Below are 22,811 nucleotides of genomic sequence, written 5' to 3'. Positions count from 1 at the left end.
TCGATACAGAAGATGCGTTGCATACCATAGTTTGCCAATACATAAACACGCGTGGGGTGTATGCTTTTGCGTGCAAACACATTGCCATTCTGTGTTATTAAATAACCTGTACAGCGTGTTACAAGCTGCACAAAATAACGCTTGTCTAATCTTCAAACTTAAAGCAGTAAATATCGGAATGGAGCTTTGTTTGAGTTGTGTAACGTCCAAATCTAGGAGACGGAACGATGAAATAAACTCGTGTGGAGGCGCTTATGCGGATTATCACGAAGGATGGCAGCGGATTGAGCGGTGGTCTTCATCTCAGCAGTGGATTGACCACGGCTGCTTATGGTCGATAACAACACAACAGATCATCATCTCTGCGCTACCATGCGCACCGCAAGCATGCGGGAGCGAGTTAGGGATGGGCATGACCCATGCGAGTGTTGTGACTTACATAAGGTGGCCGAGCTGCCCCTAACTGGATTTCACAAAATCGTCCTGCGCCACCGGTACAGTAACAACCGCATAATCTTTAATCCACGTGTTCCAAATGCAAGGCCGGCGGAGGGGGTAGCAATGTGGTGGTGGTGCTGGTGGTGGCAGACCGATTGGGACGACGTCCATGCGATGATGGAGACCTCACGGAGTTGCATTGGCAATGTCATCCAAACGGGGTGATTGATACAACGCACTCTCGTTTTGTGTGTTTCTTGGCTGCGACGCGAATTAAGTTGCATACACTCCCCTTCACCTTATTACACGCCAATTCAGACCTTATTGGTCACCCCGTGCTCTTATAAATCTCAAACGTTAATGCGACAAAGTCCCATCACAAGGGAGAAACACAAACAAATCGATACGTTGTTGCCCGTATTGAAACGGTTGTACGCCGTATGGACATGGAAACTCCATTTCCCTGTACAAGAATACGGGGTAAACCGTATGGGGTTGACAGCTATGCGTCGGGAGTTTGGTTTTCATAGCTAGAGATAAAAAAACGACCACCCACCCACGATTATCATGGCACTCCCACGACTGACTGCATGGGGAGGTCCTGAATCGGTAATGGATTGACAAAGTGCTGAAAATTAGACTGCATACGGCTCACTTCATGTCAGTTTAAGCCAATTCATCGATACGCTTATATCTATCATGGCTGAGGTCTCCAACTATCATTCACTCAATTCCTCTCTGCTATTAAGAAGGGCCATTACCCAAAACGTCACATTCCACTTTATGGAACTGTCACGCATATTACGAAAATAAATACAATTTAATACCCGCTTTTGATTAGTCTATAACATCTTTACTGATTTATCGTAGAGTTCTCACTCATTATCTGCTCATGCGCCCTTCCATCGCTTCAACAATCTTTTTGGTTACTCTCCGGGACACAACATAAATCGATGCTGTCATTGTTTTCTTTATTAATTGCAATTCACTATATCCTTGTCTGTGTACATATTAGTAAAATTTATCCTATATCTGTTTAACGTGTCTGTAATCTAGTTGCAATTGTACTATTATCAGTCTAAAAATAACCTGCTCGAGCCGACTTACATTACGGATGGTCTATTATGTAATGTTGACTTATGTTTTGTGCAGTATTTTCATTTTCTCACCTGACAGTTGTTTTTGAGGATTTTTATTTGATTAATTGCCGTACTTTATTTTCTTTTGTCATTTTTGTGACCCAGCTGACTCTTATAAATTGTAAAAAAAAAATGAACTCGAACTTATAGATGTCACTCATTGCTTGCACCAGGATCTTTCGAAAGGATGTTAAAGTATTTGAAATTGATACATCATTGCACACCCATCTTTTTTACGCAGCATGTACATACTAAAGTGTTGCAATTTTTTTGTTCACGTCAAAGGTTTATAAGTCGAAAAAAGTCCCGAGATTAAGATGTCTCGATAGACTTCAGGTAATAATTAATTGTAGGTAATCATTGCTGCAATCGTTAACGGAAACACGCTTACAAGAGCAACCAACCACTGCGTGCAATTTAGTATGGCGACTGGCAGTGAGTGACGGCTGTTTTTGCCAATGAAAACATTTGTTCCAACAAAATTCTGGCGCACAATCAAACCATTCGTTTGCAAAGCACATACAAGGGTTCGATCCGTGATCGGAAGTTTCTGTTGCAGTTTACCACTAGGGGGAGCAGCGATGAGTTCTGTCCACTTGTGGAACAACGCCGCGTCCATCGGTCGTGGGGGGGTGTTGTGATTTGAAGATGGACCTTTTCCTAATCGTGGGTGCGGGTTATGAACTGGTTCACAACCAGTTTAGATATCACTCGCCTCGGATGTTATCCAGGGCTGGCTTGAGATCAGTGTGTTCATAAGCAGTGGACAAACTACAAACCATTACCGATGCCCACGCCATAACTCTCATCGACAAAAATACCAAGTTTGATAAAAAGCAAAACACCTTAAGATATTAAATATTTGATGTTCAATTGTACCGTTATAATTGTTTTTCAAACGGTGTTTTTTGAAATGTATCCACTGGAATGTAATTTTCTTGCATAAACACTTCTTACCTGGATATGCAGGTAATCTGCTTGTCAAGGTATCGATGCCACAGGGAAGAGCGGGAGGCAGACTATACAGGGACACATCTGCTGGGGTTACATGGGACGACTTCCCACCGATGGTGCAGGATTGCGATGCGTGAAAAGCCTTCGGTTTCCCGCTGTGTCGACACATGACAGATTTAGGACTGGCATGACAAGCAGGCCGAGCTTATGGATTAGAAACGTACCTGTTGTACTGCCACCTGCAGGAACTTCACGTGTTTATGCAGTATGTTAAGCTTCTTTCGCACCGTACAGAGCCAACCGCGCTAATCAAGAGGCGCGAACGGCCCCCAATGTCTCAGTGTCACTCACCAATCCCGTCTGCGAGTGTCTGAATTGCAAACAAGCTCCAACCAGTTAAAGTGTTAAAAGGCAGCATTTATTTTAGAAGGGATGTGTGTGGTTCATGGGTTTTTGAAGCAAGAATTATACTTATAAGTGTATGTATTTGTCCAAGAAGTGGTTCGAACTATCTTTATACAAACAAATGTTTACAAAACTAGAACACAAGATGAGGAACCATTGTCAACAATGTGAGCCATCTGTGTAAACAATGTTCTCGAGAAAGCAGGTCGTTCTCGTAGTCAACAGCAATGTTGAGTCATATCAATGCAATTACTCATTTGATTTCCTCTTCGAACATGTGCTTAAGGTTGTAGAGTAAATTCGTTTTGCAGGTAGTATGCAAGGAGCGCAAGTCTTGCTTCAAGCCTCAATCACACGACCCTTACATCAAATAACTAGGCCTGTCATCTCGGGTTTGGCTCCTGTCTTCCCGTATATATAAAAAAATCATCCTTCACCTAAAAGTGCTCCTGATATCAATGGGTCAAAAATGAAGGTAATTTACACATCAAAAGAATGCACTCAACGTGTCGCGATATATGTAAAATCTTTATGAGGCAAGTGCACAATGAGACTTTTTTTTCAAGGATTACCTGTCTTGATGGCAAAATATAAACGCGGATACAGCACAATAGAGCACTTGTGATAAAATAACAAATGCCATACAGATGAAAATTTGCCAAACGGAAAAAAATGAACATGAAGCGACAAGACAATGAAACAGTGTACGTCTTAAGTGAATTTAAAATATCGGCAAAAAGAAAATATGAATTACAGTGAGGTAGGAGTTGATGATCAAAAGCACTTGCATTCATAATTTCCAAGCAATAAGTATTTGCCCTTTACAAACCGAGAATTAAAACAGACGTGATATTGTTTAATCGGAGCTTTATGAGCAATTACAAATTTTCAACTCTCGGCTTGGCACCTAAGAATTTCTTGGATCTTCAAATTTGTGACGATTTACATATGGAATCATACTTTGTGGAAATTTCTTAGCAAGTGCTGTGAAGACATTCGGCCAATGCATGTCTCTCCATATTGATGTCGGAAGGTAGCCTCCCACCAAGATAAGAGAATTAAAGATGAACAGAGCAGTCCTCGTTTCGTATAAAGCGCAAGTTGAAAGCTTGCGCTTTAGACGTTCCAGGTCTGTAACCTTCTAGGTCTAACTTTAGCGGATTAATAAATCACATCGTTATCAACAACAGCCATGAAAGGTGGAAGCAACAAGCTCGTGGTTAACAGGTAATGAGAAACACGATTTCAAACTGAACACTATGCAATTTAGGTGTGAAGCCATACCAAATCATTCATATAATCTGACATGTTTGATGAAACAGCCGAATGATGTGTAATAAAATAGTTTATAAGCCAATTTAATATAAACTATATATTAGTTGCTGACATTTTGAAAATTGGACATACACACTTCAGATATTTTAGGGTGCATTTATTTACCAACATATACTCTGACACTGATATCCGCATCTGTACATGCAAAATATAGAAATTATTGTCTTGCAAGAACTGATTACATCCTAATTACATCCTCACTGTTAAACATTACCTGTGAGTTCAGTATGTACACCAAATACTACACTTTGAACAGAATACGTACAGTGTTACAGGGGCGAGTGGTGATAATACAAAAATGTGAGTTTCCAACACAAGAGGCAACTGTAAAACCTGTGTTATATATACAACTATGTACACGTATTCATAAGGTATACTGTATACATACTAAAATAAAAATTTACACTTTTCAGAGTTGAAATTGTACAAACAGAAGAAACAAACTGAATACTATGCAATTCTTTAAACTTGCCCCTCACCCCCCTCCCCCCCCCACATGACACCCTTTTCCGGTTCCCAATATTCCACCCACGATCGCCTTTACCCTGACCAAAAAAAAATCAAAAATAAAGAAAAATAATAATTAGATCGTATATACACACACATACGGCCCATACAGGGACATGCGTTTTGTACACAGGGTAATTTTTGAAACCGTTGCTGCCTCCACACACTTAATTTTAAGTGTCACAATTAAGCTCAAAGGTACATATGAATGGGCAACACACTACCCAATGTTACGTCTGGTTTTTTTTTGTACATTTTTTTTTTATCCCTTTTGTTTTTCCCCGCCGTCAGAAATAAAACACACAAACACGAACAAAATGTAAGTTTCACTCACACCAGCTGGGACATGTACAGTATTAAAGGGCGATTCATGTAAACAAAGTTTTTTTTTCTTTTAAACATAGCAAGGGCATTTTCAAAGGGATCTCCCCCATCCCTGGACAACAGAGGACACAATTCAGCAGGCTGTAAGCAAGCGATAGGATAGGAATTTTTGATTAATTCTATATTCTGAGAAAAGGGCACAGCCCCCCAGAAACCCAGCTCCTCCTCAATGCTCATTTTTTTATTTTCTTGCTTATTTATAATATATAATATATCTATATACTGTATTTATATAATAAAGGAGCATGATACTTTTCTAATCGAGAACACAACCATCCGCAGAAATGGCACGAACGCTTTGGTCCCCAAATGTGGCGCGCGCGTGTGTGTGCGTCAGCACTACAAAACTGTACATAACGGTGGGGGGGCGGGGCAACAACCTCTTGCCAACATCCTTTTTTCTCCGCCTGCCGTTGTAATTTACACCAACTGTATTCATCTCAACGCAACACAGATCGCGAGTCACTATTTACATTCGCGATAGTGAATTGGTATGTATTAAAAAAAAACCCTTAAAAGCGGCGTATATATATTTTTTTTCCTTTACATTAGGTTACAAGATTTACAGTTGTAGAAGTCCAATATATGTTCATATATATAAATGTGGAAATGGTTCTGTAAAATCAATCCATGCTGGAAGATTTGTTAATACCTCTATCCCTTACACCATTGGCAGTGACGGAGAAGTTGATTTAATCTCACTTCTCACACTTTGGATGGGCAACATGTCATGCGTATGCCCCCCTTAGGGGAAGATGTTAAAAAGCTGTGTACAGTTCACCCTCAAACGTTAAAAACAAAACAAAAAACCTGGACAATTTTTTCAGACTAAAAAAAACAGGATTCACATGGGGAAAATTCTCTCAGATATCCCCCATCCTGAACTCTGGGACAGGGATGTATTGTTCGGGATGAAGCTGTTATGTCTTAAAGCTAGAAGGAAAACCAACAGGATCTATCACACAAAACTAAAACACACATAATAAACCCAAAAGTGAAAACCCTCATCTCCAGATTCCAGAGAAAATGTGATAAACACTGTGGTCACACAGACACACAAGACGGCACACACGTGCACACACACGTGCACACACACACACACACGTTTATTGAAAACGTATAATTTAGGTGATGCACACAATTTTTCACCTCTCGTAACACCATGAATCTTGTCCTGAAGCCAAAATCTCAATCTCCACCATTGCCCCACGGGGCTCATTTAAATGGATCAAGTCACTCTCTCCTTTGACCTTTCCCTTCTCAGATTCTGACCCCATCCATGGGCTGTCCCCACCCCCCCCCCCCGATGTGATGTTAAGTGCATTTGGACGCCTGACAATTGTTGAACTCTTTTGTTTTTCAACTGCCACTGCAAAACACATTACGTGCTCAAAATTCAAGTGGGGAAAATGACCAATTTGTACTTCCCAGTCATCAAAGCAACACTTTTCTGCACAACCTTTCATTCCCAACCCACGTCGTACACCACAACGAAATGAAAGCCCTCGGGGGCAGCGGGCGATAGCCATTTCATTCCTCATTTGTAAACCCACAATTGCCCTAGCTTAGCAATTACCAACAACCTTTGCACTGCCTGCAGCAGTCCGCAACAGAAGCCATATAATCAACGCAGTGGCACGTGAAACCGTGCGGTGTCGCTGTCTTTCCTGGGTTATTTACTGTTCCCCATTGCCGTTCCGTTTGCGTTAAATCTCACGACAAGCGCTCGCTTGGCCGATGTGGGGGGTGGGGGCGGCGGCGGCATCTCTCAGGCGGGGAGGAGGTCGAAGTCGTCATCCACGTCCACCATGGGCACGTAGAAGGGTGGCACCTCGAAGCCGCCGTGTGCCTTGATGGCCGCCGTGGGCTCCAACTCCTCCTGCTTCTGCTGCCACTCCATGCGCTGTACGGCATTCAGCGCCGCCGCCTCATGCTGCTGTCGCATCAGCAGGCTCGTCTGCTCGAGGGATGGAAGGGGCGCAGAGGGCGGGGGGGGGGAAGGAGGAGAGAGCACGCACACAAAAAAATAACACAAACACCCAACATTTATTAGGCTTTTAAAAAGTGTCGGCAAGTAATGTTAGCAAGTTAAGTACTGAAAGAACATTCACTCCACAATGCAAATAGCTCAACTCGTGACGAGCTAGGATGTGTATCATGTGTCACACGATTTTAAGCTTGGCTAATAAGAAAAATGGCTTTGAAATCAAGGTCAAGTATTTCATGGAAATACTCTAGCAATATCACCGCATGGCAGATGCAATTTAATTTCTGAGTGTTGCAACGAGAGTGCCTTTATACACCTGAAAGAAAATTATTTTCCAGTTTCCATCTTTTGTTCGACAGCACAGGGTACACAGTTGTTTCTTAGTTTATTTTCTTTAAGGCTGGTCAAGATATTTATGATCATGTCAGAAACACACACACATTTATCTCTCCACAACACTGAACGTATGTTGAACTTCTTTCGTATATTACGTAGTCAACCGTGCTAATTGGAGGTGCCAGGGATTCGCCTACCCCATGGACCTTTAAGACAAGTTGATCTAAAAGAGAAGCAGACTATGTTCAGATTCCAATTGCATGCATGGCCTGGAGTGAATCTGGATTGCTAAGATAGCAATGCAAGTTTCCTGAATTTATGTCAAAATAAGAGCAATGTGTCAGATGAAAAAATGTCATTTTAGAAGTCAGAAACACACTTTTAAGGGAAGTCTCTGTCTACCTCTTTCATATCAGACTAACATTTATGACTGGGCAGGTATAACAATCTGCAAGTTATTAATAATTGGTTGTTTGAGGAGCTATTCAGCAGGCAATTGTGGCAGGGCACTCATTAGCAGGGTGCATGGGCCACGTCTGTCATCGCCAAGGTCATTTGATACACTCGGGATAACATACACAGATGCACAATGACAGCAATTAAAAAATACTATGTTATAAGGAGCATAAAAGCTGTTTAATCATCCACTAACCCACTTATTGCCAAAATGAAACATTAACACAAATATATGCCCATCAACTAAACCTGTATGTAAGTACTGAGTCATGAGGCAAAAGTTAATATTTATGCAAGATAGAACTATGTACATTTGAAGCCCGATTTCCTACATTAATTTTGGGCAGGATTTGCGCAATTCAAGACCACTTCAAAGAGAGCCCAGTGAGAAGTGCTGGAGAACATCTTTCTGCATTGCTTTGTTGCTGACTTGTACCAAGTTTTAAAATATACAAAAAACAACTTATATTAACATCACTTTACAGCTAAACATCAAAGTCTCTTAACATTGTTCTGAGCTACAACTACCGGATGAGGAAAACGTTCTAACAAATAAATATGAACTGTTGCTTTGCCTTAAAGCTGGACAAGCTCACATTGCACACACCTGTAACCAGTATGCAGGATCAAAGGGCATACAATGGCATTTTAGTCAGCACTCGCTTCTCCATGAAGTAAACTTGGAAGCCAAGGTCGATAAAAATTGTTAATCGTGAACCAGTGCTTTAGTAATACAAGGTTGTGCCCACAAAATACATTACATGGCTGTGGACAATGATTGCATTACAGTTCCTGCTTGAGGAAAGCTGTTCACAAACCGAGGACAGTATGAAGTAAACCAGGAGGACACGTTGATAGACAGGTATCCCTCGATTTAAGAATGTTTGGTTTACGCAATTTCTCGTTAACGCAATTGACAAATTATGGATATTTTTTGATAATGGAATAGAATTTCCGTGTTCACGAAATGTGACAAGGCATGCACCATGAGACCAAACAAGAAGCATCCCGGGAGGCTGCATCATCCATCCGTGACAGCATCACGATATCTCCCTACAGTACGACGGTAAAGCCTTCACAATCACCCTTCCAGTCATTCCATCATGTAGATCTTTTGCCAGGTTTCATGAAATGGTAAAAAAAATTTGTTTTAAATTAATTATTATTGAATCGTTTTAATATTCATGTCCTTTTTTTATTTTTATTGCAAAAAGTGATATTGGTGTATACTTTTTATGTTAAGAGTAGAGTTGGAATGACTATCCGGAACACATCCCTCATTTTTCATATTAAATTAATGGGAAGAGACGAAATTTCGTTTTACGCGACTTTTATGAAGAACGCAACCTTTTCATAAATCGAGGTATACCTGTATAAGCAACCTTCAAGCTGTATCTCTTCCTAACAATGCCACCTATCAGCTGACATGCATATAGCAGCCTGAATACAATGCCAAAATATAAGAATGCTGCAGAGATTAACCTTGTTATTCCCTTAAGGACATAACAAACAGCAATGAATGGCATAACCGCCCAACCTAAGTGCTGATGTGAACAGGAAATATTAAATAAATGGGAAGGATTTCCTGAGAGTTTGAAAACAATTGTTAATACCAGAGGTTCCTGGGTGCCAGATGGCACAAGGAAAAGTCAGACGTCAGGAATATCCATGTGGAAGATGTTGGTGGAATGGAGGCACCTGAGGTTCCCTGGTCAAATTTGTACAACTGTCACGTGTCTGCAAAAAACTAAACTTAAACTTGTGTGCAGCTTACTTTCATCTTGTCGTACTTGTCATCCACGTCTTGTAGCCAGGAGATGAATTGCCTGGCATTGAAACGGTCCCTCACTGACGTTTTCTCATCAGTCTACACAGATATGGAACAAAGTGAAAGCATGCAATCAATATGAGAGCCCAAACCGCAGTGGTATAATAAAAAGGAACTGGAACAGAAGGCTCAAAAATCTAAACGGCAATGTGAATCAGCTTCCACGATTGCAAGTACATGGCACAGGAGCCACACACGTTTTAGTTTGTTACCTTGCTTACAGCAAGTCTGTAAACATTTGTATTCTTCATAATAAAGGTTTTTGGTCGCGAAAGCCTACGTGTTAAACTGATTTGTATTCTTTACTGCAATGTCCTGAAGATCCTGCTCAGGGAATTTGAGCCTGTGACAAGTCCTCCTCCTGAGTAAGCGCAGGTTGCCCCCTGCCGGGCGAGTTCCCAATGACCGACCCCGCTTCTCCTGGGAAGAATCTTGGGAGTCTTAGTCTGCTGAGGAGTCTCACAGGCAGTGCCTTTATCGGAACGGTTTATTCATGCGGCGCAGCTCATTTTGCACGGCCCATTACGCGACCTCATGCAACGTGCGTCGATCAAACGGCATCCAGAACCCTTCTTCTGCTCCAGGGCCGTCGAAGTTCTCTTCTTAGGCGGACGTCATTGCAGAGAGACACACTCGACAGCGGGGACCCAGAGGCGACGCTGTTGAAGGGTGTCCCGTTTGCGTGGGGCCTGTCCAGGGGGAAGGGGTGAAAGCTGCGCTTTGCGCGAAACGATCACAGCTGATGACGCAAATGGTTGCGGTGGTGCTCGCCGCGATCGGCGCGCCGTACCCGCGCGCACGTGCCTTCCACATGCGAGCGGCATGCGCGGGCAATGTCTCCGCGCTTCACTGTGGCGCGCCGTGAGCCGGACAGCTGCGCCAGCCTCGATCTCCTTGCCGTGCGTTGGAGAGCGGCGCGTGCTGCGAGTGCCGCATTGGCGAGCCCACTCACAGTGGGCAACCGAGTGCGGTTGCGGTCGCTGCAACATGGAGATTTCCGGGCTTGGACATCAGGGGACCACGGCCAGTTGGAGAGAATCTCATCCTCGCGTCGTGCACGGAGGCAATCGAGCGGCAGGGTGGCGCGACCAGCGGCCCCGGTACAGTGGGGGGTTATGCGTTAATCGTCGGCATCGTCAGCGACGACAGTCCCATAGATCGGCCTGCCATTAACAGACAGGAATGAAAGGTGCCTCGCCGCCGTACCAGGCTATCTTGACATCCTCCACCTTCTCAAGGCACTCCGGTAGGTCCTTGCTTAAGAGGATTTGACCGTCCAAGGGGGACGGCACACAGCGTTGGTGTACGGTGCTTTTTTCAGGAATATTTTGCTGTTTTTTTCATGGATTTTCTGTTTGCACAGTCACATAGTCACTTTAAGATGTTTTTCTTGTTCGTGTTTTTGTTTTTTTGTTTGTTGGGGTTGCACCCGATTCAAGAGCCAAATGGCTCACAGGGCTATACCAAAATAAATAAACTGAACCGAGTACTGCCCTAGAACTCGTCATAAAGATTTATATAACCCTTTGGCCAGATGGTCTTTTTGCCGACGACTGCCGCTGACGGAACCTGCGCAGCAGTGGAAAGAACATCTCTGGCAGCATTCATTGCAACATTTTCCTGGTGGAATTATCGATTCTCACGGTCGGCCGGTCTAAAAAATGTCACTGCATCAGGCATATATTTCTGCATGTATGCCATGTATGAAGCAACGGTAATTCTCATGGTCACCACCTGGTGCCCTCGTTTGCACTCCTTGCTAGGCGATCCGGCGGTTGAATCCAAGAGAGTGAGAGAGCTCTCGTCTGGCAAAAGTGGGTGGACGGGCAAAACCCGAAAGACCATAGCAGCATCTAGATATTGGATTGCAGCGAAAACCTTGGCGTCTTTTTCGCGCAGGGCGTAGCTGGCGGTGAGATTACGCATGGGGCGCGCGGTGCTCTGCAGGTTTTGCGCACTCCTGTTTGATCTGCTGCAAGTATTTCATAAGTGGCATAGAGGAATGCCCGATTGTTCAGTCCCTTGCAAAAGAGGAAAGTAATTCTTTGCAAAAAGGTTAAGAATAAGAAGACCTCGTGTGGACGGCGACATTTACGTAGGGGGAGAAAGCAAGCTATCAAGACGAGAGCAAAATCCGGCACTGTAATAGAGGGCTCAAAAGTAAAAAAAACATCAATGTGAAACAGCTTCCATAAGCAGGCAAAACGCATTGGGACTAACTCACTTTGTAGTTTGTTAGCCTTGCTAACAGCAGCACATCTGCAAACATGCATTGTTCAATGTCAATGCATGACTACTACTCTTGATACCTCCCCCTGGTACATGTTACCAAAACAAACTTCAGATATTTTGAGACACATCTCATTTATTTAAAGTGCGGGAGTAAGAATGCTACCAATACGTGTTGTGAAATGTAATCCCCATGCCTTGGGTATATTTATTTCATTATATCATTCTTATTCAACGTGGTCAAATTACGTATATTTTAGTTCTAATTAAAAAGGCAGCTGTTCACACCACGTTCAAATGTCTATCTCATACATGTTTCACACGTTTAGTGCAAACAGCTCACACAAACACTGCCAAACGTTTTCCAGTCAAACATTAACCGTCGCTAGGCAGCTAACAGGTGGACCACCCAACCGTAAGTAAACCGACAGCAGAAATCTGCTTGCATCTCTCAAGCAACACATGAGGCTGCCGTATGAGACAATATTCAACTGCATTCGCTGATCATGGTGCCGATGACCGAGCTGCTATGTGTGTTGTGGGTAGACGGGGGGGCAGTGGTCACCTGTTGCACATGGGGCATATTGTACACCTCCGAGTCAAGCAGCATGGTGCATGCGCTGAACGGCACAGTCTGGTTGGCGATAGTCCGTGCAGCCCGGCAATGTACCCTCAAGATCTCTTGTTCGCAAGACAAAATCAGTTTCTCCTGTGGGAGATCAGCATTAGAGGGAATACAAAGGCATGGTTAATTGTCAATAAAACAAGTGGTAGGTTTGGTGAATTGTACAACTCATGCAGGTCACCCCTCTGCTAATTGTAACTGCTTTGAGGATAGCAGTTACAATTAGCAGAAAACTGTGGAACAAAAAGTATGTAGGCATGCCTACCGAATAGGTATGTAGCGATGCATCGATTCATCAATGAAGTTGAAAATGGTAAAAACATAGATAGGTATCACTAACTTTAGATTAGTGTATATTGTATGCGATTGGTCAATATACATTACACGCAGCCACTAAAATCTCCTTATGGGCCACACTGGAAAAAAATGATCAGTTTATAAATCTAGACCCCAAATTGTAACAATTCATCAAATCACAGGGGGCTCGATCATTACACATGCTTATTGGGAACTTAGCATTGGTTACACTATGAACTTGTTCCCAACTTAGAAATGTGACATTTACAATATTAGTACGCGGCTATAAACAGAATATCAGCACTAACCTATGCTCGTTGGAGTGGGAATTTGACATCGTAGTTGGGCACTTAACATTCCATCTCCATTACAATGCATCAACAAACATCCTTCATCTGAATGCCCCCAATGTAAGTCAAATAATTGCAGCCATTTGCGCAAGGGTCTCCCCCCCCTCCCTTCGTCCCTCATGGAGGGAGAGACGATGATTAAAACAAATAAACACCGGGAATAATGGGCGTGGAATGTTTCACGACGTGAAACGGGGGACTGTGGACGTGAGTGTCACCATGCACACAAGCTGCTAGGCTCGGATGGCTCAAATGTTAAAATCACCACAGGACGACATGAAATGAAGCTATTATCTTACCCGCTCGATGCTGTGCTGCAACCGCAGTTTAACGCGCCGACTCTCTTGTTGCCTGAACAGCTCTTTCATTGGCTCGCACAGTGAAGGTGGAGGAGTTATCTGAGGAGAGATATAAATAAAGACATGAGCCACTGTAAAGCCAAACATCTCGTGACAACACAGGCATCTTTTAAATATCCCAAACTGGCGATATTTAGCGCGGTTTGCTCCGTACGTATGGTGCGAAAGAAGTTCAACATACATACCCGTTAAATACATATATTTTTTTTTTCCTTGGAAACAATAATTGAGAACGATCTTGCTTTGTCGAACGCAGATTTATTGCGTGGTTGAGAACACTTACGGTGGGGATGTGCAGCTTGCTGGAGGGTTTGCCGTCCAGCATGTAGGATCCAGTGAAGGTGACGTATTCGCTGTAGCACTGCGGCGCCTGTGGCGTGACGGAGCACATCACGCGGCGCCGCCTCTCCTCGATGCGCTTGCGCATCTGCACAAACTCAAAGTACGGGTTGGAGCGCGCCGTCTGGTACGGCTTTATCTCCTCCAGCTTCAGCGAGTCCACGAGCGCTGCCAGCGACTGGTGCGCCGCCTCCTTGCTCTGTCGCAGCGCGGTGGACGCATGCAGCGCCGCCGAGGTGGAGGCCGAGCCCCCGCTCGCCTGCTGCGAGAGCGCCCCGCCACGCGCGAGCGCAGGCTGCGCCGGCATCTTGCGCTTGTACGGGTGGTGCGTCGCGCCCGCCGCCGTTCTCTCGTCCTCACCGGACTTGGTGCGCGTGGCCACCGTCTTCCCGGTGCCCTCCGCAGGCGCGCTGCCTGCATGTTTTCCCGCTGCCATGCTTGCACGACTGCGCGTCATCACCCTCGATGGTGGCGCCACCACCGACGATGGCGCGGGGGTGGGAGCAGGGGTTGTTGCTGGGGCCGCCGGAGCCACGTTAGGGGCTACCAACTCGTCGGCCGTCCGGTCCGGTTTCACTGGTGTGAGCACCTGCTCCTGTTTTGGTTTCTCTACAGGAGGTGGCGGCGACTGCGTGGCTGCGTCTAATGCAGTCCTCTCTGTCTGGTCGGCTACGTCTCCTTCAACAACCTGTGGCACCACCACTTTCACTTCAACGCTGTCCGGTACCGCTTCCTCACTGGCATCGTGTGGTGGCTTCACATCTTCGGCAATGGGAGCATCCATCGCCACCGCTGCCTCTCTCTCGGGCTGTGCCGGTGACAGCGCTGAATCAGATGCACTCTCCGAGCCCTGAGCCAACGACCCAGCCGGGTAAGCGGCCCCTGTCGGCACAGTCAACACCGCCGATGGCTTCTCTTCCTGATCCCCATCACTTGTACCATCCTGGGAGTCCGAGACCTGGTCGCGTAAGTCCATGGCCTCCTCTGGCTCCGGTATCAGGCTGCTCCCGCAGATCACCTTGTTGAGCTCCGCTATGGCCTCCAGGCATGCGGCGGTGGACGGAAGTTCATCGTCCTGCGAGTCGGGGTCCGGCGCGGCACTGAGGGGGTCCAAGAAGGGAGCGGGCACGTCGGCAATGGGTGGTGGCTCTGATGGTCTCGGCACAGCGGCGGCTGAGAGGCTGTCAAACACTTCTTGCTCCTGCACATGCAGCGCCAGGCTGGCTGCCTCCTTGCAGTCCGAGGCTGGGGCCACGGCGTGGATGATGGCTGGGGCCACGGCGTGGATGATGGCGGGGGGCACAGCGTGGATGATGGCGGGCGCCACGGCGGGAGGCACGGCCGGCGTCACGGCGTGCTCCGCTTCGTTTTCCGGCTCCACCTCCGCCTCGCTCCGCCGCTCCGGCACAGACGGGAAGTCCAGCGCATCCAGCAGCTGGTCGGCGTTGGAGGGGTGCCCGAGTGCCGCCGACGCAGGGTCTCCCTGCATGTTGCTGAGGATGCGGTCCAGGTCGCTCCCGGTTGGTTCGGGCTCGCAGTCCAGTACGGAGCGCGAGTACCGGAACGGGGACGAGGATGACGACGAGGACGAAGAAGAAGATGAAAATGACACCGAAAGAATGTTCTCCGATGCTTCAGGCGCATCGGGGGGTGGCCTTGGAGGGGGATCCGGCAGGTGGCAGCATTGCGGCGATTTCAGCTTTGCCTCGATGTCATCGTGCAACGTGTAGCTGAACAGGCTGTTGCTCACTGGCATTGCCACTGTGCTGTCCGCTATCCGGCCAGGCGAGGCCGACGTAAGGATCTGACTGTGGAAGGGCGGCATGACACTGACCGGGGCGCTGACAGGAGTGGTAAGCTTTAGCTGGGTACCATCAGTTGGCGATTCCCACTGTTTGCAGGGGCTGAAAAGGTCCGGCAGTGGCTGCATGGGCATTGGCGTATTCATCTGGGGCGCCACAGTGTCCGCCAGAAAGTTGCCAACTGTCTTCAGCTCGGTGTGTGGCAGCTGGCTCTGCTGAGCGTTGGTGCACACCTGAACGACAGACATCTGTGGGAGGCCTAGGTTTATCGTGGTGCTCGGGAGCTCTGGCAGGTTCTCCATTGGGCCTCCCCCATTGAAGCTGTGCCTCGGCGACAGGAAGTTGACCGTGTTGAGCATGCTCCTCGTCTCCGACAGAATGTCTGTCGTCTCCGAGAGGAAGTTGCGCTTCTCTGACAGGAAGCTCGTCGTCTCCGACAGGAAGCTCCGTGTGTCATTCGTCGATGGCAAATTGTAGCGTGGAAGCGCGTACCGCCCACTGGCGTCTGGCAGAAAGTCAGCCCTTGGTGAATGGATCTCCTTGAGGCCCCTGTTCGAAGGTGAAACATATGGCGGTGATTGAAATCCAGCGATGGGTGGCTGGGGTTCCTGTTTGTCCGGCATTACCCGGCCAGCCTCCTCACTGGTCATTGCCTGGTCAAACACAGGGTGCTGAATGCTCGGTGGCTCCGGCATGAACGGCACGGAATCCTGCTTTGGTGAGACAAGTTCATAGCAGGGCGATGTCGGTACAAATGGCTTGGGCTCTTGCAAGAGCTTGCTGTCCAACATAATATCTGTATCAGTAGTGTCCTTATGGGGTGACGTCGCTGTGTATTGTGGCGACTGGAAGGAGGCAGCTTCCGAAAGGGCAGTGGGACAGGTGCTGGGCGGCCTCAGCGTGTGCTGCATTGAGATGGCCGCACTCTCATCCACCAGTTCTAAGTCTGACGGGGCAGGAGGGTATCTCGGTGACAACAGAACCTCGGCCGCCTTCTGATGCATCATGGGAATGGCCTCTGGAGTGAATGCGCTCACGTCCGGAGCCGAGGCCACTGGTACGTAATGCGACAATTGAGGCGTCTCCAAGTCAGTCCGCAAGTCGTCTGTCTCGTGTTCAAGCAGGCAGCCCGTCTCTGTCGGAGGTGGCACCGGGATGTACGGCGGTAATGGGAGAGTGCTCTCCAAGGGCAGTAGCTGCCTGCTGTCTGGCAGAGCCTCGATTTTGTCAGTGTGCGGAGACTGGTAACCAAAACAGGAAGATGGTGAGCTCTTGCTCTCCGGCAGATCCTCAAGCACCTCCGGTTCTTCATTTTCGGGCTCCACGGCTGGCGATACAGTCTGGTACTGAGGAGAGCACGCAGAGATGACAGTGTAGCTTGGAGACAGACTTAAGCACTCGTCAGCAGGTACGGTGAGCCTCTCCTCACAACTGTCATTGTTGCCACCACTGCTGATGTTGATGACACTCGGCAGAGATCGCTCCGTGGCATGAAACTGCTCGAGGGGCTTGTGCTCAGTCATTTCAGGCTGAGGGATGGTCCAGCAGCTCTCTTCAGGTACAGGCTGCTGGAAGGTCAGCGGATCGATGTCCCTTTTCTCACTCATGCATGGCGATAAGGTGGCTTCTTGCTCGGGCATCGCTGGAGGGACACTCTCTTGCGGTGGAGATTTTGCACATGGGGCTCGGGGAAAATCAATGGAGTCAAATGATGTTTCCGCCACAATCGAGTAAGGAGAGCTTGCGGCCGCTACCGCCACCACCGCCGTCTCATCAAAGTTTGGGATGGGCACCATGGTGACCGACGTACTTGGCGAAAACATGGGTCTCGCGAGTTCAGGTTTTGGAGATGCGAATATTGAGTTTTCCGCGCCGCCAGGAAGAGCACAATCCTTAATGTCTCTTCGCAACGGTGAGCTTAGCTTGCTCTCGGGTGGAACGAGCGTGGCGTTGCTCAGGTCCTGTAACCTCTTTTCTTTCACCTGGATGTCGGGCGTGGCTGGTTTCTGCAGTTTGGGAAACTCCTTGCTCCGCACGTCAGCGACGCCAGGAGGCTTTTCCCGCTCCTTCGATCGAACGTCACTTCCCGAGCGATGCCTCATCCTCTCCCGCTCCCTAAGTCTCTTCTTTTCCTTGTGCCTCTTGTGTCTCTCCTCCATCTCAATGTCCTTCTGACTCAGCATCAGCTCAAAGCTCGTCATCATTAAGTCACTGGCACCAAGAACTTTCTCCTTTGGTTTGGCATCCCGTGCTGCCACCGTAACCTCCTTGGTTTTCGTGAGTTTACTGTCTGGCTCCCCAACTTCCACACGAGGTTTTGGCTTTGCAGACACCAGTTTCCTGTCCTTGTCTGCAGTCTCCTTATCCTTAATGTCTGCAGGTTTTTCGGACTCCCGTGGCTTTGGAACGTCTTTGGAACACCACTGCTTGCTACCCGGATCTTTGCTGTTGCGCTCTCCAATGTCATTTTCCCTTAGTGAGCACCGCCTGTCATCTTTGGGATGCTTTGTTATTTGTGGAAAAGAGCTGCTTCTGTCTTTCACCTTCTCCTTTTCTTTAATACGCTTATCTTTGTGTGGGTCTTTCTCTTTCTTTTCACCCTTCTTGAGATCTTTCACATCGAAATTCGGCTCCTCAGATTTCTGTGGCAAGATCAACGTTTCTTTCTTCTTTTCCATCAGGTCTTTGTCAACAGCATACTTTTCTTTTTCCACCTCTTCTCTGACAGGCCGCTTGTCGAGGCTTTCCTTCGTCTTATCGACATCATCAAAGTTCTGACAAAATACGATGCTCTCCAGCTCGGGTTCGCTCAGGTTCCAATCCATGTACGACAGATTCTCAGCTGCAATCAGTTCTTTGCTGGCCTCTGCTGCCTCATCGTAATCCATGTCATGGGACTCGTCCACAGTTTTTTGGTGGTTGCGGTTGAACAGCTTTTCAAACATCTCTTCCACCTCAGAGTTGTGGTCGTCCGACTTGGGCTCTGTTTTTGTAGTGGCAGCGGTGGTGGCAGGAGTACCATCCCCCCGCTCCAAGTGCTTTTTCTCTGGCTTTTCTCGCTCTTTCTCTTTGGTCCGATCCTTATTCTGAGACTTCTTTTCAGCCATCTCCAATGACTTTTCTCGCTCACGCTTGTACTTTTCCTTGTCCGAATGACTCGACTTGCTCTTTTTTTCTGCGAGCGAGGCTACGGCTGCTAGCGTCTCCTTTTTAGCAGTCTTCGCCTCTTCGGACATTGCCTTGAGAAGCATTGATCCATCCTTGCCCTTTTTCTCCTGCTGCTGAAGCTCGACGATATCCTTCTTGTCGGCGATGACGCTCAAACTCGCTCTCCTCTCTTCTGGATTCACAGAGTGCGCGGGTCTCTCCTTCAGCTTCTGGCTTGTGGAAAAGCTGCCCCTCCGCTCCTCGCCTGTTGGCGGCTTGTGCTTGTGTTGGCTGTCCCTCCTCTCGTCTGTCCGGTGCTTGTGCGTGGCATCTTGCTCCGACGTTTCTTTCACTTTTTTCTTCTCCTTCCTCTCAGCCTCACTCCTGTCACGCTTTTCAAGGGTGACAATTTTGTCTTTCTTTTCCGTCGGGATACTCGGCCTACGCTCCTCGGTGACCGGGGCTCCTGCCCCCGATGGCACCTTTTGCGGCTGCTCTGTTTTGTTCTTTCTGTCCAGTGAGTGCTCATCTTTCTTGGGTTTCTTCTCTCCTGGCAGGCTGCTTCGCCTTTCATCAGAGCTGTGTTTGTGGTGGCTTCCGCCCTTTTTCTCCTCGCTGTTAAGTCTCTGAAAGGCTCCCGTTGCAGTCTGCAAACCTGCTTCCTTGTCCTTGCTTGGTTGTCTGGTCGAATGAGTCTGAGACAGTGAATTGTCATTAAGCTTACGGTCGGATTTGATCCTCCTCTCATCGATACCCGACTTGTGCTGACTCTCCTTCTTTTCATCTGAACTTTTTCGATGTAACACTGCCTGCTCAGAATGCTCCTTAGACTTCTTTTCTGTCAGTGTTGTCTCTTTTTTCTCCTTTCGCTCAAGCATCTGGCTTCCCCTCCGCTCATCAGGACCGTGCCTTTGCAAGCTCTCTTTCTTGTCTTCTCCGCTGTGTTGCTGAAAAAGCACATGCTCTGGCACTTCTTCCCTTGATTTCCGATCATCTGGCTGGTTTTTCTTCTCTTTTTTCTCCGAATGACTCCCTCGCCTCTCCTCTCCACTCGGTCTCTGCGCTTGGAAAAGCTCCTCCTTTGGCTTCTTGTCTGTGTTCAAACTTGCTCGCCGATCATCCCCGCCATGTTTCAGAGCCACTGTGTGATGAGACGTATCGTCTTTCTTCTCAAATGACTTGCTGCCTCTCCTCTCCTCCGTGCCATGCCAGTGGTGCGCTGATAGTCTTTCTTCGGCAGCGAGGTCTTTAGATTTCTTCTCAGATATCTGCTCGTCCTTCTGTTCTTTTTTCTCCAAGTTCTGGATGTTCTTTTTCTCTTTTCTCTCAACTGGGAAGCAGTTTTTGTTGTCCGTTAGTGGACTTGATTGGGTTTTCGTGTTATGAGGGTCAGGCGATTGGCTCCACAGCCTTTCGTCCGTGCTTGTACGATGCAGGTGTGAACCGATTCTCCTCTCTTCCTCTCCGTCGCTCTGGTGTTTTTTCTTCTTTTTCTTCTTCTTTTTCAGCTTGTCTCTCTCCCGGTCGTCTTTCGACTGCTTCAGCTTGTCTTCCTTTCTCCTCACCTCCAAGTTGTCAACCTCCTGAGCGCTATCCCAAGGTGGCTTTTCTGGCGGGGGGCTCTGCAACCTCAGCGGTGTCTGGAACCGCCCACCGCCACCTGTCTCGGCCGACCGCCCAGGCGTGGCCGGCCGCGACGTGTTTCCCTTGAACTCAGACCGCTCACTCTCGGGCCCGGTGTCCCCTTTCTCCCGGTCCTTCTTCTTGTGCTTCACCTTGTGCTTCTTCACCACCTTCCCTTCCACATCCACAGCCCGGGCGAGACCACCTGCTCCATCCTCCCCGGTGAAGCGACCCGACCCAGTTGGCGTGGCATCCGAGTCACGCCCCTGTGGGGACAGCACTGCGTCGCCGACGTGCCACGTGGGCCTCTCCGTCGATTTCTCCCGCCGCCGGTGTTTGTTTTTCTTCTTTCTCTTCAGCGACTTGCCGCTGCTGCTGCACGTCTCGGACGTGCGGTCATCCGAGTCAGAGTTCAGCTCAGTACGTACAGAGCCGGACTGGAAGCTCACATCCGAGTTCGCTGGAGACATGCCCGATTTCAGGCCGTCCGCCCGTGAAGCCTTTGAATGCTTATCTGATGACTTTCCTGTAAGCAAAACTGATGATGTAGATGATGTCAAGCTCCCTGTTTTCACCCCACTGTATGTCCGCACTACCTCCCGCAATTTTGGCTGCTCAAAAATCTCGCTGTCCGATGAGTCTGTTAGTAACAAGGAGTTCACCAACTTGGCCTTTTCTCCTTTCACAATTTTGTTGTTCTCCTTGTTGGGATGCTGTGCTTTTAGTTTCTGTTTCTCCTTCGGTTTCTCCTTGACCTGGTTTTTTGCCGGAGATTCTTTGACGCCACCACCACCACCACTAGTCACATCTGACCTCTGCGTTGACTTTCCAAAGTCCGTTTTGTATTTTATGGAAGCCACCCCAAAGTCTATCACAGGCAAATCCTCCTCCTCCGAGCTCTCAGTGTCCGACTCAATCCTCCGAGTTGCCTTCTTACGCGTTTTCAGCACTGGTTTTTTTGTTGAGCCCGACTTTCCGTGCTTGGCAGGAGGGCTGACGACATAGTCCGGGTCATCGTCTCGATCTTTTTTGAGGCCCTTTTTGAGGAGGTGCTTGTCGTCGGCCGGCTTGAAAGTGATGAGGTCATCATCGTCCTCGTCAAACTCGTACTCGTCTTTGACGGGCCGCGCTGGCGTCGACACGGTGGAGGCCGACGTGGCCGTGCCGCCGCCGATGGTTTTCCCCGGAGTGGCGGGCGCCTTACGGTGGTGCTTGCTGGGCTTTCCGTCCACCTCCGAGTCCGACAGGTCCTCGTCTGGGCCTGATGGTGCCACGGACACTGGCTCCTCCTCCGAGTCTGTAAAGAGCAAACAACATTCAGCGAGTGCCTCCATGTTAGCCACTGCAAGCTAAAGGGTAAACAATTTACACATCTTATTCATATTCTTAGCTCTTTCGGTAAAGTCACGTTGAAGGGAAACGATAAAATAATAAAATATATATATAAAAAATTCTCACGACGTTTTGACCATAACACAAACGGTCGTCATCAGGTGTGAAAAAACCAACGGCAAGAAACATTTGAAAGAAGTGGCGGTCCGCATTAATTAATTTATTTCTTGGCAGCGCATTTATTTATTTATAAAAAACGTCAGCGCCACGCGCAGCGATTTGGCAGTTTATTTAGAAGGACGAGTCCATCTATGTTCTGAATCTTTTACAAATTAGAAATAAGTTTACTTAATCGCTCTCCCAATGTGTTTTTGGGTTGGCAATCCGGACTACCATATGCACATTAAAAAGGTACCTATTTACTTGGCATGACATCTGATGTTTCACTCCGCATGTGGGAAGCTTCCTCAGGAATTTAATAAGCTCCCAGCATGTAGAACGCATTGAGCGAAGCATCAGACATTACGTAGGACACAATATATAACCATAAAACACTTTGGGGAGTATTATGACAACAAAGATCTCCCGTACAGCCTGAACACACTTGGAATCGAGTGCTTTTAGGGAGCACCTATGAAGGTCTGCACGACACACAAGGGGGAGGAGGGTGGCCAACGCCACGCCCGGCAATGTTTACACACCGCATGCGGTACTCATTTGAGGCCGAGTCGACCTAAGAGAGGCCCAAGAACGATTCAGATATTCATCACTGGTGTTGTCCATGGACGGGAATCGAACTTGGGTCGCCGGGTTCAGAGTGCAGCGTGATAACCACGACACTACCACTCCCCATCATTATGGCAAAATCACAAAAACCTACAAAGTAAGTTTAATAATACACTTTAACATTTGGTGAGAGTGAAATATACAATCATAAGG

General features: G+C 47.6%; 1 protein-coding gene across 7 annotated transcripts in view; it reads right to left on the bottom strand.

Moving 5' to 3' along the window:
- Positions 1-2,927: 2,927 nt before the first annotated feature.
- ANKRD11 (ankyrin repeat domain containing 11) overlaps positions 2,928-22,811 on the bottom strand; it is a 40,507-nt gene continuing 20,623 nt past the window's right edge. For all 7 annotated transcript variants that reach the window (XM_032960669.2, XM_032960674.2, XM_032960668.2 and 4 more), the window contains 5 exons: positions 13,913-21,837; positions 13,570-13,668; positions 12,564-12,707; positions 9,716-9,808; positions 2,928-7,119 (listed from right to left, as the gene is read on the bottom strand). In XM_032960669.2, coding sequence (XP_032816560.2) covers positions 6,931-7,119; positions 9,716-9,808; positions 12,564-12,707; positions 13,570-13,668; positions 13,913-21,837 — 8,450 coding nt within the window. In that variant the 3' untranslated portion in view covers positions 2,928-6,930. The remainder of the gene's footprint in view (positions 7,120-9,715; positions 9,809-12,563; positions 12,708-13,569; positions 13,669-13,912; positions 21,838-22,811) is intronic.

Source organism: Petromyzon marinus, chromosome 25, assembly GCF_048934315.1.
Source record: "Petromyzon marinus isolate PM22_M1 ecotype Great Lakes invasive population chromosome 25, UKy_Petmar_22M1.pri1.0, whole genome shotgun sequence".
NCBI lineage: Eukaryota > Metazoa > Chordata > Hyperoartia > Petromyzontiformes > Petromyzontidae > Petromyzon > Petromyzon marinus.
The sequence above is the reverse complement of the archived record's forward strand: the minus strand, read 5'-3'. Positions and strand labels throughout refer to the sequence as shown.